Source organism: Oryzias melastigma, linkage group LG2, assembly GCF_002922805.2.
Source record: "Oryzias melastigma strain HK-1 linkage group LG2, ASM292280v2, whole genome shotgun sequence".
Classification (NCBI taxonomy): domain Eukaryota; kingdom Metazoa; phylum Chordata; class Actinopteri; order Beloniformes; family Adrianichthyidae; genus Oryzias; species Oryzias melastigma.
The window spans coordinates 12896853-12911636 of NC_050513.1; the positions used below are offsets into that span (position 1 = coordinate 12896853).

The window sequence follows — 14784 nt, forward strand, 5'->3', positions numbered from 1 at the left end:
CTCTGCTGTGGGTTCTTAGCAATGAGGAAGGGGGCGGGGTTGCTGCATGCCAACAGTCCCGCCCACAACTCAGAGGTCAATTTATAATGAACTTCTGCCACTCTGTAGAAACTATGTCCTTAAAAAACAATATTTTTTTCGAAATGTTTACCTAAAAATGGCATAACTATTGAAAAAAAAAACAGTGGGAATCCTTTAAATTTGATCTAAAGATGATTGGAGTGTTATTGTAATGAATAACTTCCATGTCTTAAAAGACAGAAAACAGTTGTGTCGGTTAAGGCAACAACAATAATCAAGTATCGTGTAGAATGCATCTTCAGTAGTTTTGTTAAATTAAATGAATTTCACAAAAAAAAGTATTTTTCTCACTGTTTGAAAGATTGTTTAACCTTTTAACTTTAGGTTTACATTCTTCTGACTCCTCAACCATTTATGCAATTAACGTAAAGCGATTTAGCAACACTTTACTGGAGTGATGTTTTTACACAATTACCGTAAATCCGCTCATTTTGTTGAAAAGTCGCTTTCCTGTCACGGAACGCTTCACGTTAGCTATGTGTGCATATCGCTTCAAAGCTGGTATGCATTTTTTTTCTGCGTCAGAATCAGCCGACTCACATTGATAGCGTAAACGGTTGAGGAGTTACTGTATTTCAGAGTGTGTTTTATTAAGGAGTCGCCGGCGACAAGCGTTAAAATCAAAGGGTTGAGATCAAAGGGTTAAGATCAAAGGGTTGAGATCAAAGGGTTGAGATCAAAGGGTTAAGATCAAAGGGTTAAGATCAAAGGGTTGAGATCAAAGGGTTAAGATCAAAGGGTTAAGATCAAAGGGCTGAGATCAAAGGGTTGAGATCAAAGGGTTAAGATAAAAGGGCTAAGATCAAAGGGTTGAGATCAAAGGGTTAAGATCAAAGGGCTAAGATCAAAGGGTTGAGATCAAAGGGTTAAGATTAAAGGGTTGAGATCAAAGGGTTAAGATCCAAGGGTTGAGATCAGTGGGTTAAGATCAAAGGGCTAAGATCAAAGGGTTGATATCAAAGGGTTGAGATCAGTGGGTTAAGATCAAAGGGTTAAGATCCAAGGGTTGAGATCAGTGGGTTAAGATTAAAGGGTTAAGATCAAAGGGTTAAGATCAAATGGCTGAGATCAAAGGGTTAAGATCAAAGGGTTGAGATCAAAGGGTTAAGATCAAAGGGTTGAGATCAAAGGGTTGAGATCAAAGGGTTAAGATCAAAGGGTTGAGATCAAAGGGTTAAGATCAAAGGGCTGATATCAAAGGGTTGAGATCAAAGGGTTAAGATCAAAGGGCTAAGATCAAAGGGTTGAGATCAAAGGGTTAAGATCAAAGGGTTAAGATCCAAGGGTTGAGATCAGTGGGTTAAGATCCAAGGGTTGAGATCAGTGGGTTAAGATCAAAGGGTTGAGATCAAAGGGTTAAGATCCAAGGGTTGAGATCAGTGGGTTAAGATCAAAGGGTTAAGATCAAATGGCTGAGATCAAAGAGTTAAGATCAAAGGGTTGAGATCAAAGGGTTAAGATCAAAGGGTTGAAATCAAAGTTAAGATCAAATAGTTGAGATCAAAGGGTTGAGATAATGGGGTTAAGATCAAAGGGTTGAGATCAAAGGGTTGACATCAAAAGGTTAAGATCAAAGGGTGGAAATCAAAGAGTTAAAATCAAATGGTTGAGATCAAAGGGTTAAGTTCAAAGGGTTGAGATCCAAGGGTTGAGATCAGTGGGTTAAGATCAAAGGGTTAAGATCAAATGGCTGAGATCAAAGAGTTAAGATCAAAGGGTTGAGATCAAAGGGTTAAGATCAAAAGGTTAAGATCAAAGGGTTGAAATCAAAGAGTTAAGATCAAAGGGTTATGTCTGTATTTAGTTTCTACTTTAGCTAGCACACTGAAAACTCTAGAAGTGCCTTCACTGATGTATTTCAGCCATCGTGGTTTTCATCTTTCAGAACTTTTGTGTAAATCTTAGAAATCATGATTTCAACAGTTAGATAAATATTGATCCATACCATCACACTACCACCTCCTATTTTGGCTGTCACTCTTATGTTCTTTTCTGAAATTTTTTGGTTTGCTTGCATAGGAAATAAAATCAAAATTACCCTCCAGAAAAGTAATCAGAGTTGATTTGTGTTTCACAGGGATGGGATAAATACTTCTACACGGTTTGCTTTGCAGCCTGATAGCATCTTGTGTTTGCTTTGATCTCGCCAGCAGAAGAAGTGGTGAACCTGGCATCGCGCCGTCTGTCCGTCAGCCCCTCCTGCGCCTCCAGCAACTCCCACAGGAACTACTCTTTCCGCCGCGGCTCCGTGTGGTCGGTCCGATCGATGGCCAGCGCCGAAGGTATTGCAGCAGACCCCGTTTCTACAGTTTTTGTTTTTTTTTCATTGATGTAAAACTTTATTTGTATCTGATACAGATGAAGAGAACACAACAGAACACACCCCCAGTCACCACATGCTACAGCCGCCTCAGGCTGTCTTCCCAGCATGCATCTGTGCTGCCGTCCTACCAATAGTGCACCTCATGGAAGATGGAGAGGTTCGAGAAGATGGCGTTGCTGGTAAATAATTTGATTGCAGATGTGAGGAGGTGATTTTTTTTATGTGTGAGTTTATGTATAAACTGTTTCTGCAGTGAGCGCCGTCGCCCAGCAGATACTCTGGAACTGCCTGATTGAAGATCCAGCTTTGGTTCTTCGGCACTTTCTGGAAAAACTCACTGTTAGCAACAGACAGGTGAGCAAACATCACAGAAATCACTTTCTTTGAAGATGTTTTCACAATTTATGACTTCAAAGGCATTAAACGTTCATTGAATGTAAATATTTTTTGTTCTTTTGTTTTTTTTGGCACTTTTCTTGAAGGACCTCCACTTTTTGTTCATGTGGGCTATACAACACTAGAGTACAAAGACTGTCGTATGGGTCATTTTTGACCCGTGAACACTAAAAGCATTTAAACACCAGAAAAAGGACACACTTCACTTTCTCTGTTTTACAGATACACACTTACTCCCCCACACACACACACCTACACACCTGTTTACATGATATTTGTGTAAAAAATGACCCACTGGAATGTTTAGTTTAAACGAAAATACAACAACGTATCCTATTCCAACTTGAAATTCTCTGAGTTTTTCTAAAGGGTCATAAAGTTGTACTTTTATTTTTGTTTATGTGGGCTGTACACCCCTAGGGTATCAAGATTGTCATATGGGTCTTTTTGACCCCTTAATTATTAAAGTATTTGAACTCTAGAAAAAGTTCAAAGGCCACACATGAATTCTCTCTATTCATAGATACACACACACACTTGTACACCTACACACACTTACTCAAATGTCTTGCGGGTAAAAATGACCCACTACTGTGTTTCACTGAAGAAAACATACCCAAACCTATTGTTTCACGAAATGAAATTTTATACATTTTTCTGAAGGAGTGCTATAATTGGAAAAAAAATCATAGTTTTTATGTACATAGGTACCAACAAGGTACTAAAATTGTCTGATAGGGTTCTTTTGACCCATGAATTACAAAAGAATTTGAGTACAAGATAAAGTTCAAAGGTCACACACAAATTCTCTCTAATTCACAGATACCGACACATACACTCTCACACCTACACAAACACCTGCACACCTACTTTTGTGGGTAAAAAGTGACCCACTACCACGTTTAGTAGTAAAATACCATACCAAATCCTTTTCCAACTTGAAATTTTATGACTTTTACTATAGAGGCTCCACCATTTGAACAAGCCATACTTTCATTCTTGTCTCTGTGAGTTGTACATCACTACTGCACAAAGATTGCCTTGACATACGTATGTTTTATGTTAAATTTGTTAGGTTGAAGCCCTAATTTAGGCTATGGTCACAAATACAATTGCCACCATACCATGGGGAGGCATCGGCAGAATCTTCAAGATTTCATGCCGCTGCCCTTTTTTTTTCTTTAAATTGTCGTCATGGTCATGAATGAATTGGATGGTATGGGGACAATCCAGTAAGTGCCTAAAATAAAACTAAATCAGATCAGACATAGAACAGAAAAAATGTAAGTTGTGTTTCTTTCTGTCCCACGGGGTATACCAATCCTCTGAGTTGGATACCACTGACTTAGTAGTCTTTTTCATGATGGAACCAATATTTGGAGTTTAAAAGCTGTCTATGTCTAACACTGTCTTGTAATGGGAATGACTGATCACACTCTTTGATCCAAAACGATGATTTCCTTTCAGGATGAGCTGATCTACATGCTGAGGAAGTTGCTGCTCAATATTGGAGATCTTCCAGCACAGACCTCTCACATCCTCTTCAACTACCTGGTGAGAAAACAGTCTATTAAAACTGCAATTCCTCAAGCTGATGCTGAGCTTCTCTGACCTGAAATCTCTGCTCTAGGTGGGTTTGATCATGTATTTCGTCCGCACTCCTTGTGAGTGGGGGATGGACGCCATCTCAGCCACTCTGACCTTCCTGTGGGAGGTGGTCGGCTACGTGGAGGGGCTTTTCTTCAAAGACTTGAAGCAGACCATGAAGAAGGAGCAGTGTGAGGTCAAGCTGCTGGTCACTGCCTCTATGCCAGGTAGGTCCACTGGTTTGAAAGTCTCTTGATTCACTTGAGAGTTGTCAAGAATGAAAAACAATGTTGGTTTGTTGATGCAGGAACTAAAACTCTGGTGGTACACGGTCAGAATGAATGTGACATCCCCACCCAGCTGCCCGTCCATGAAGACACCCAGTTTGAAGCTCTGCTGAAGGTAGGAGGACTGAACAGTTTCAGAGATCCACAAGTTTATTTTAATTTGTCAAAAGTGTGTCAATGACCAACAGACAGGACTTTTAAAGCCCCATTTATACCCAAAAAAAGTTGATTTAGGGTTTGGTTATCCTTCAACCTATCATACTCTGGCTTAAAATGTATAACTTTTCCTCCATCATTAGAAAAAAGTGATAGTTTGTGTTTGTCTAAGGTGCTAATATTGTCTTATGGGTCATTTTTGACCCGTAATTTATAAACGTATTCGAACACCAGAAAGAGTTTAAAGGCCAAAAAAACTCTCTCTAATTCTCAGATATACATAAGCCAGATGCTAGATTGATAAATCATTAGAGTTGCTTGGTTTTTGGTCCTTGGAAGGTGGGTCATTTTTGACCCGACAAGAATGAGGGTAGTAAACAGAATGTTAAGATTGCACAAAGAGAAATTTATGGTTTTCCCTATTTGTCCAAACAGGAATGTCTTGAATTCTTCAACATTCCCGAGGCTAGATCGGCACATTACTTCCTCATGGATAAAAGATGGAACCTCATCCATTATTCAAAGGTAGAACATGATCTAATCTGTGTTTTCTAGATCTGCTACTTTTGGTAATAAAATATTTGTAGATCTTAATTAATGTATAAACCAAGTCTGAAATAGGAGACAGATCGACTTTGGGATGTTTCTAGACACATTTTTAAACTTTTCTTAATTGTTGGCTGTCCCTCTCCTTTAGACTTATGTAAGGGACATCTACCCCTTTCGGAGGTCAGTGTCTCCCCAACTCAACCTTGTTCACATGCTTCCTGAAAAAGGACAGGAGCTCATCCAGAAGCAAGTAAGTGTCAAGCTACGTTCACGCCGCCCTCGGCCACCTTCAATGCACATTCCGAGCTACCAAGTTCATAACTCTTCAACGCAGTTGATGAAATTGACAGTAATTGTAGTGGATTCTGAAGTGGGGAAGGCTACCTTTGCCCCGATATGCAACATTTTGCAGTATTAAAGTTGTAGAAGAGCATATTCTGACATGGAGAAAAGTGGCTTTGTGTTGTTATCTACACAAGTTTCTATGACCGTTTTCGGGCTCTAGACACAACTTGCGGCGATTGATCATGCGTAGAAAATTAATAATTCAAACTAGACCAATTAGGGACTTCAGTAAGGATGGTATCCCTTTTTTCCTTCACAAAAGTGCCAACTGGGTCCAGAATAATATGACACCTGTTGTTTCATATATTGGAAAAGAGATGTCACCGAAAAGTCTGGATCAAGTTTCGCGAGATTTGCACCGCTTTGACATTTCACACCAAGCCTCTTCCAAATGTATGTGGCGGACATGCACTACTAAACAGTAGAATAGGAATAAGAATGCCCTCCTTCTTATTAAGTAGGCGAAACTCAGTTGTGCGTGGCATGCCCAGTCCTTACCTTTAGTCGTCATTAAAAAGAATGACCTCTTTTAAAAAAGCTAGATCTTAAAGTGCTCAAGCTTCTCATGTCGTTCCATTTGTAGGTGTTTTCCCGTAAACTGGAGGAAGTGGGTCGAGTTCTCTTCCTCATCTCCCTCACTCAACACATCCCAAGTGTCCACAAGCAGTCGCACGTCTCCTTGCTCCAGGAAGACCTGCTCCGCCTCCCATCCTTCCCACGGACTGCCATCGATGCTGAATTCTCACTGTTCAACGAGCCGCAAGGTGAAACATACTATCAAACAGAAATAAAAGCATAGAAAACTTTGATATATTCCTGAATGTTTTTGCTTTAGGTAAAGAGCTCTTCGGCTTGGACACGCTCCACAAGGTTCTGTGGATCAAGCTGCTGGAGGAAATGTTTCTGGGCATGCCCAGCGAGTATCCGTGGGGGGACGAGATAATGCTCTTTCTCAACGTCTTTAATGGGGCGTTGCTGCTGCACCCGGAGGACAGCGCCCTCCTCAGGCAGTACACCGCCACCGCCATCAACACGGCTGTTCACTTCAATCACCTCTTCTCTCTGAGTGGCTACCAATGGATCCTACCCACCATGCTCCAGGTAAACCTAAATGTTTGATAGTATGTTTTTGTTGTGCTGTTTTATAAAGAACACGGTGTGGTTACTAGTAGATTTTATTATTGGTTATTCCCATTTGGGCAGTTTAGTCAAAAGCTCTGGTGTACAAGGAAACTGGTTCAGTAGTAACCAAGATTCTTGTTTTACTTGCAAGTGAATCTTGATGGGTTTTTAAACTAAACTGGTTTAAAAAAGTACTTAGAAAACAGGAAATACTTTGTGTCAATTGGTAACTTCACATTTGAGCCAACAGAAATTACACAAGGAGTTCCCCAAGGCTCCATCCTAGGCCCACTTCTACTTAACGACCACATGCTCCCATTGGCATGTGCACTGTTTATCTATGCTTGTTTTTATTCGGTTCTTTTTACTTTCTTTTAATCATTTATTGATCGCACCTTTACTATTTCTCTTGATTGTTTCCTTGAGCATTTTATGTAAAGCACTTTGAAATGTCTCTGTACATGAAATGTGCCATACAAATACATTTGCCTTGCCTACTAAACCTAATTTAAATGGTAGAAAGCACCATTAAGTTTTCATTATTTCTTGCAGTTCCATTACATTGGCAAGTAGAAACTCACACATTTGAATAGATGAGTCCAATATATGCATTTATTTTTCTACATTAATAGAAACAGGCAACAATAAGAATGGTCATTTTACAGTTAGATCAACATTTGGTTGATTAAATTTTTTGTACCCAGTTTTGGGTGTTTGCAAATGTAGTCTTCTAGATATAAAGTTTAAATATTCTTCATTTTATGCTCACCATCATAGATTTTATGGACCTAAATGGTGAAAAATAGTCTCTCGATAAGAAAAAACGTTGAAATTTGTTGATAACCTCTGTAAAAATGTGCTTTTTGTGCTGCTGTGACAGGTCTACGCTGACTATGAGAGCAACCCTTTACTACGGCAGGGCATCGAGTTCTGCTGTCGGCAGTTCTACATCCTTCATCGAAAGCCATTCATCCTGCAGCTGTTTGCTAGCGTGGCCCCGCTGCTGGAATTTACCGTAATACTCCTGTTCAATAAAATCTTCCCAAAAAGAGTTTGAATAAACAGTGAAGCTCATAAAAATGTCTCTTGTCTTAGACCAGCACTAGTTCTGGCTTGTCCAAAGGAGTGTCAGCTCAGTGTCTGTTTGACCTGCTGATATCTCTGGAGGGCGAAACACAGGACGGTTTGGACGCTCTTGAGCTGGTCAAAGCTGAGAAGCCTCTTCGCTCTCTAGGTAAACAGTTTCTTTATGATACTTAAGGTCAATCTGAATTCTTCCCCTACCCCTACATTTAGCCCTGCAAATGTAGTTATGGGAAAATAGTCTCTTCAAATTCGGACGTTACTAACCCTCAAATAGTCATTGGTCATGTACGTTATCGCGTAGCTGCCAGTTAGCTGGCCCTAAGTTCCTATTGGTCTGCCTTAGAAAAAAAAAATAAAAAATAAAAAAAGTTCGGACACCACTAAAGTTTTAAATGCCTTTTTAATTGGGGGTGTACAGAGAAGCCATAGGGTAGGGGAATAATTCAGATTTAAGCAACAAACGGCTGTCAGACCTATTGGCTATTGGAGATTGGCATCAGTTGGGACACAGTTGGAAGATATACTGTTTAAATCATGCTAAACTAAAGTCTAACTTTTGTTTTGGTAGATTTCTGCTATGGTAATGAAGACTTGGTGTTTTCCATCAGTGAGGCAATCAAGTTGTGTGTCACTGTGGTAGCTTACGCCCCTGAGTCCTTCAGAAGGTAAGGAAGGATATCAAGCAGACTTCAACTGCTGCTTTAGCAACACATTCTCACTCCAAAGTCGTCACATATTGACATTTTGTAAGGACCCTTCAACGTAAAAAAACTGCCATTTTGGGTGTCCCCAGCTCGTTGTTGTTTGTAGTTCTGGCTGTTCTCCCTAACCTCTGGGCTGCGAACCAGAATCAGTCAAACCTGGTACCGGTACTCTAACCCTAATCCTTAACTGAACCAGAAGCGGCATCAGACCCGGTACCAGGTGCAAACTGGACACATACTGGACGCAAACCAATACCAGATTAAGGTTAGGATACCAGTACTTGGTTAGGATACCAGTACTGAGGACCAGTACTGCATCTTGTAACAAGGGTTACAGACCCTTAATTTTACGAACAGCCAGTACATCAAAAAACTGCAAGTTGGGGAGACTCCAAAAGTTAAAAAATGACGACTTAACCAAACGTCAACATTTGAGAACAAGGGGATGAAAATGTTCTGGCTTTAGTACTGATTACATTCAATGTTTCTAATACAGTCTACAGATGTTGATGGTGTTGGAAGCATTAGTGCCATGCCACCTTCAGAAACTAAAGAGCAACACGGTGACAATGGAGTCCGCCTCAGCTGCCAGAGACGAGATCGCAGCCATCGCCGCCTTGGCCACATCTTTGCAAGCTCTCCTCTACAGTTCTGAGGCGCTTACGAGGTTTGCCTCATCAAATTTGTTTCTGTTCTACCTACATTTTTCAGTTCTTCTCATTCTATCAAACCATGTTCCAAAGGCCAATGACCGCGCCCCAGATCTCTCGATGTGATCAAGGCCACAAGGGAGGAACAACGGCCAACCACGCCATGTCAGGTGGAGTCAATACCAGGGACAACATCCACCTGATGGAGGAAGGACAAGGAATGCCAAGGGAGGAACTGGATGAGCGTATCGCCAGGGAGGAGTTTCGAAGACCGCGAGAGTCGCTGTTGAACATCTGCACGGAGTTCTACAAACACTGTGGACCTCGGCTTAAGATTCTGCAGAACGTTGCTGGCGAGCCCCGGGTCACGGCTTTGGAACTGCTGGATATAAAGTCACACATGAGGTAATGATATGCAAACTCAATCCCAGGGTCAACGACAGAGATGTTGGGTCTTGGCCAATGTAAAAGTCGAGATATTGGGTCCAAAACCCATCAATTCAACCGCGGTTTATGACATCTATTGACTTCTATGGTTTGGAGCTGTGTGAGGTGACCCAATGTCTCCATATTTTTTGGACCCAATATCTCTTACAAGTAGTGCCGATTTTTGGCCACTAGAGGGGAACCCTCAGGAACCATGAGATGATAGTTTAGGATTTTATTCCACAAAGTCCTTGATCGGAATTGTGACTTCTTCAACATTTTAAGAGTTTTTCAGATGGAAAGCATTTTTTTCCATGAATATCTGTGTCTCAGGCTGGCAGAAATTGCCCACGCTCTGCTCAAGCTAGCGCCCTACGACACCTTAACCATGGAGAGCCGAGGTCTACGGCGCTACATCATGGAGATGCTGCCCATCACCGACTGGTCCTCAGAGGCTGTCCGGCCCGCTCTCATCCTCATCCTTAAGAGGCTCGATCGGATGTTCAACAAGATCCACAAGATGCCAACGCTCAGGTGCGCTCGCCCTCAGGCACTATGCACCAGGTCTGTTAAAAACCTTTTTCTCCGATTCCCTATGAGTGTGTCATGCTGTGCCAGTGCCGTGGTGTGTACAGTAGATAGACGGCTTCTTGGCACTGTGATCTGTCACGCCGCCTCCATGGGTGCTGTACCGTAAGTGCTCTAAGTGTTGCTTTGCTGTATTTCTGCACAGTTGTCAGGACATAAATGCATACGTGGATTTGTGACGTGTTTGTACATATAACCGGTTTCTGGCCGTGTTCCCTCTAGGCCGGCTGACAGCGTAATACCACTTTTAAAGTCCATGGAGTCCGATTAGCTGTCACACATCTCGGTGTGTGAAATTTGACCCATTCAATGGGGGAGGGGTGAGCTGCAGACACAGCTGCACTCGGGAACCCTTTGGTGGTTTAACCCTCCAATCCAACCCTTTAATGATAAATGTCAAGTGGGGTGGCATTGGGTCCCACTTTTAGATTTGAACCCACAACCTTCCAACACAGGGCGGACACTTTACCACTAGGCCACTGAGTATATATAAAATATACTCGATTTTTAACAAATAGATAAAAGAGCCTACAAATACTGTTCCTAATCAGAAAACTTACGTTTTTTTATTCTGAGATGATTTTATAAAAATTATTTAGAATTTGTGACAGAGAAATATAAAAACTACATTAGAAACTCATTTCCAGCAAATGAATAGAGTTTGTATTAAATAAAATTAAAGGTTAGTGAAAATAATGAGAAATTTAACTACTACTAACTACTTCTGTTACCTTAAAAAAGGTAACAGAAAAAAAAACCGACAGGTTCAGGATCTATGGGGTAAATACATGTAGACACAATAACTCTCGAAGCACAGAAGACTCAAAAGCTAGTTTAAGTTTTGATGGGAAATAGAAGAAAATAATAAAGTTCAGCAATATGACTCAAATGTTAAAAACCAAAAAGTTTAGTCATTTGCCAATCAAGCATTTGCTAAGTTAGCTATCCGCTAGTTGCTAGTAACAGGAAAAGTTTGAATTCCTTCACTGGTCACTATATAGTGCACTCACAAAGTTGTAGTGCTGTCAGAATCTATAGTTCCACAAGCCAAGAAATTCCCCAGAAGTCTTTGCGAAAAACCAGTGTGCATCGACGATCACTACTTTAGCAAATATAGACCACAATGCATTGCGTTTGAACAATTTTTGCAAAAAAATGTGTTTAAATGTAATTTTTAAATAAACGTTTCCATCACCAGAACACAGTGAAGTCACAAATAGACGTCATACAATTGTATTGATTAGATTTTCACTTCATGAAATCGGTGACGTCCTAGCCGCCATTTTGAACTAAAAAAATAGTGAACATGGTATCCGAATTGCTTTTAAAATCCAGGGAACTAAATAGTCCTGCACCAGGTATATAGTTTTTTAGTAATTAGGGATTATGGAGGGAATTCGGACATACCCATGCTCTTTGAATCACTGTAACTCTTCAACTGTTTAGCTATACAATCAGCGTAATTCAGCAGAGTTGTGTTAGTTGCTAAGACGCAACACAAGTGTTGCATTATCGCACAAAGTTGTTGTGAACACAAGTAACTACTGTAAGCATTTCCATATTAGCACATAGCTGCTTTAGAAAATGTTAGAATTGAATTAATTGAGCGAACAGGGTCAAAGAGTTATGGTAACTAGAAGAGCGTTGGTGTTAAAGGGTTAGCTAGTATGATTAGCATTGTCTGGCAGGGGGCTAGTGCGTGTTAGCTAATCATTTAGCCTTGTTGTCTGCTTTACTTCTTTAATTTAGTAACTTCTTTGCACCCTAAGATAAATTTTACTGTCATTTTGGTAGAGTAGAGAGTTGTCCCCCAATATAAATCATAGCAAGCAAGATTTGTAGCATAGGTAGAAGCAACCGCTAGCTTCTTTAGCTATCTTCCCACTAGAAGAGGGAGGAACCCTTTAAAGATGGGTAAAACCATTTCAAGCTAGTTTAGCTAATTATTTTACACCTCATTAACTCTAATGTGAACAACTTAATACCAAAACCAGAATTCGAAAATATGACTAAAGATGTGCTAAACAAGCTTTAAAAACCAGGAAGCTAGCTAAGAGGGAACACTTGTCTCCAGTGTTTTTCTGCCGTTAGCTGCCGTTGTTGTGAGCTTTGCAACATTTGTTGTAAATTATGTCATAAAACGACCAAGATTTTGACAGTCAAATATTTGCTTCCTTCTACACTTGAGTATTTGGATTTATGCCAAAATATATTTTTTTCTTAAAAGACAAATTGATGATTGCTTTTCTTTTATTTTAAATTCACCCACTTGTCTTCTGTCCTCCGGTATTGTTCGGCTGTGTGTTTCCTAGGAGGCAGGTGGAATGGGAGGCGGCCAGCAATCTCATTGAGGGAATCTGCTTGACCCTGCAGCGACAGCCAATCATCTCTTTTCTCCCCCACCTACGCTCTCTGATCAACGTCTGTGTCAATTTGGTACGAAAGCGCCTGAATGTGACTGAAATATACTTTTGAAATGAAAAAGTTGAGGCATAAAGTGAGTAGTTGGTGAGTAAAGGCAGCTCAATGCGTTTATATGCAATTTTTAATACTTGTCCTGGTCAAAAATTCTATTAATTTCTATTAATTTGTTATAATGATCTATCTATGTTATATTGATATGTCACAAGACAAAAATTGCAGGTGTTTTGCAGTAATATTTAGATTTTAATTGTTTACAATGCTCACCCGCTAGCTTACAGCCCCTTCAAACCCCAACCTAGTGGGCAATATTAGAACCAGTTTTGAGCCTACTACCAAATTGTATTTTTTTTGTCTGCTCCTGATTCCTAATTTGGATAAAGAATTACTCAAAAATGCAATTTTAAGCTTTAATTTCATCAAAAAAGCAGGGGTCTAAACATATAGCCCTGTGGTACACCATGACCGAATTTGAACAATAGATCTTCTACATCAAAAACAGAATCTGCCAGATAAATATAGTTCAAACTTTAGATACCACGACCACGTTCAAGTCTTTATGACAGACTTTTGGCTAATCTGGACATTTTTTCATAGAGAAACGCCTGTTTGTCTACAGGTAATGGGTGTTGTTGGCCCCTCCAGTGTGGCCGACGGATTGCCTCTTCTCCACCTGAGCCCCTACCTCTCTCCTCCTCTTCCTTTCAGCACAGCTGTAGTCCGGTTGGTTGCCCTTCAGATCCAGGTGCGGCAAACCTAAATCAATCATCTGCTCCTAAAGAAGATGACTTATTAATGATATGCTACATTTCTCAAATGGTAGGCCTTGAAGGATGACTTCCCCCTTAGTCATGTGATCTCACCTTTCACTAACCAAGAGCGGCGAGAGGGAATGTTGCTCAACTTGCTGATTCCCTTCGTGTTGACCGTTGGATCTGGAACCAAAGGTAAAAATAAAAGTCTGTCTAGCTGTATTTTTTACTCTAATATCCTCTAAGTTTTCTTTGGGCTTTCCCTTTTTGCAGATAGTCCCCACCTTGAGCAGCCGGAGATTTTCCTCCTCTTGCAAACCGTCATCAACATCCTTCTCCCTCCACGTATCATCTCCACCTCACGCACCAAGAACTTCATGCTGGACGCTTCCCCGGCTCACTGCTCCACACCGGGCGACACAGGGAAGGATTTGCGGCGTGAAGGTTTGGCGGAGTCCACCAGCCAGGCTGCTTATCTAGGTAAAGCCGCCCTAGTTTGATCCTCAAGAACTACCACGGTCCTTGATTTCTAGATCCATCCTATTAGTTTGAAATTGTCTTGTTCAAGGGGTTCAGACTTGATTGGCTGGATAATTCCTGATCCCTAGTAAGTTGGGAAAAAATTCCCTAAGAACACATGAACCTTGAACTCCAAGGATGGCTGGATAGATGGATTAATCCCAAGTAGGGCTGCCACCATTGGACGACTAATCGACTATTAAATTAGTCGACGACTACTTTAATAGTCGATGAGTCATTACTTTATATTATATGGAGTCAGAGTGTAGTAAAGTTGAAAGTTACAATGGCATTCTGCTAGCTTTTTGGGCTATTTTGGTGGGGTTTTATTAAGGTTTTATAGGCTAATTTGGAGTTTAGCTAAAATTTCAGCAACATGCTAACTTATTCGGCTAATTTAGATTTTTTTTGTTTTTTGGGCTATTTTAGAGATTAGCTAATATTTTAGCTACATGCTAGCTATTTTGGCAAATTTACGATTTTTCAAGTTTTTTAGGCTAATTTGTAGTTTAGCTAATATTTTAGTTACATGCTAGCTGTTTTGACTAATTTAGTTTTTTTCTGGGGGTTGTTTTAGGCTAATTTGAAGTTTAGCTAATATTTCAGCTACATGCTAACTTATTTGGCTAATTTAGATTTTTTTTTTGTTTTTTAGGCTATTTTAGAGTTTAGCTAATATTTCAGCTACATGCTAACTATTTTGGCTAATTTAGGATTTTTCAGGTTTTTTTAGGCTAATTTGGAGTTTAGCTAATATTTTAGTTACATGCTAGCTGTTTTGACAATTTAGGA

The 14784-nt window shown here is 40.3% G+C and overlaps 1 protein-coding gene across 12 annotated transcripts in view; it reads left to right on the plus strand.

Moving 5' to 3' along the window:
* Window positions 1-14784, plus strand: part of LOC112156663 (protein unc-80 homolog) — a gene marked incomplete at its 5' end in the record, with an annotated part of 71242 nt that overhangs the window by 41238 nt on the left and 15220 nt on the right. For 6 of the 12 annotated variants that reach the window (XM_024288924.1, XM_024288926.1, XM_024288929.1 and 3 more), the window contains 20 exon segments: window positions 2232-2363; window positions 2440-2583; window positions 2658-2758; window positions 4268-4354; window positions 4431-4614; window positions 4695-4789; window positions 5266-5355; window positions 5528-5629; window positions 6308-6488; window positions 6560-6825; window positions 7727-7861; window positions 7942-8080; window positions 8501-8597; window positions 9133-9303; window positions 9380-9691; window positions 10046-10276; window positions 12613-12736; window positions 13341-13466; window positions 13545-13668; window positions 13747-13953. In XM_024288924.1, coding sequence (XP_024144692.1) covers window positions 2232-2363; window positions 2440-2583; window positions 2658-2758; window positions 4268-4354; window positions 4431-4614; window positions 4695-4789; window positions 5266-5355; window positions 5528-5629; window positions 6308-6488; window positions 6560-6825; window positions 7727-7861; window positions 7942-8080; window positions 8501-8597; window positions 9133-9303; window positions 9380-9691; window positions 10046-10276; window positions 12613-12736; window positions 13341-13466; window positions 13545-13668; window positions 13747-13953 — 3048 coding nt within the window. 12 annotated transcript variants of the gene reach the window in all.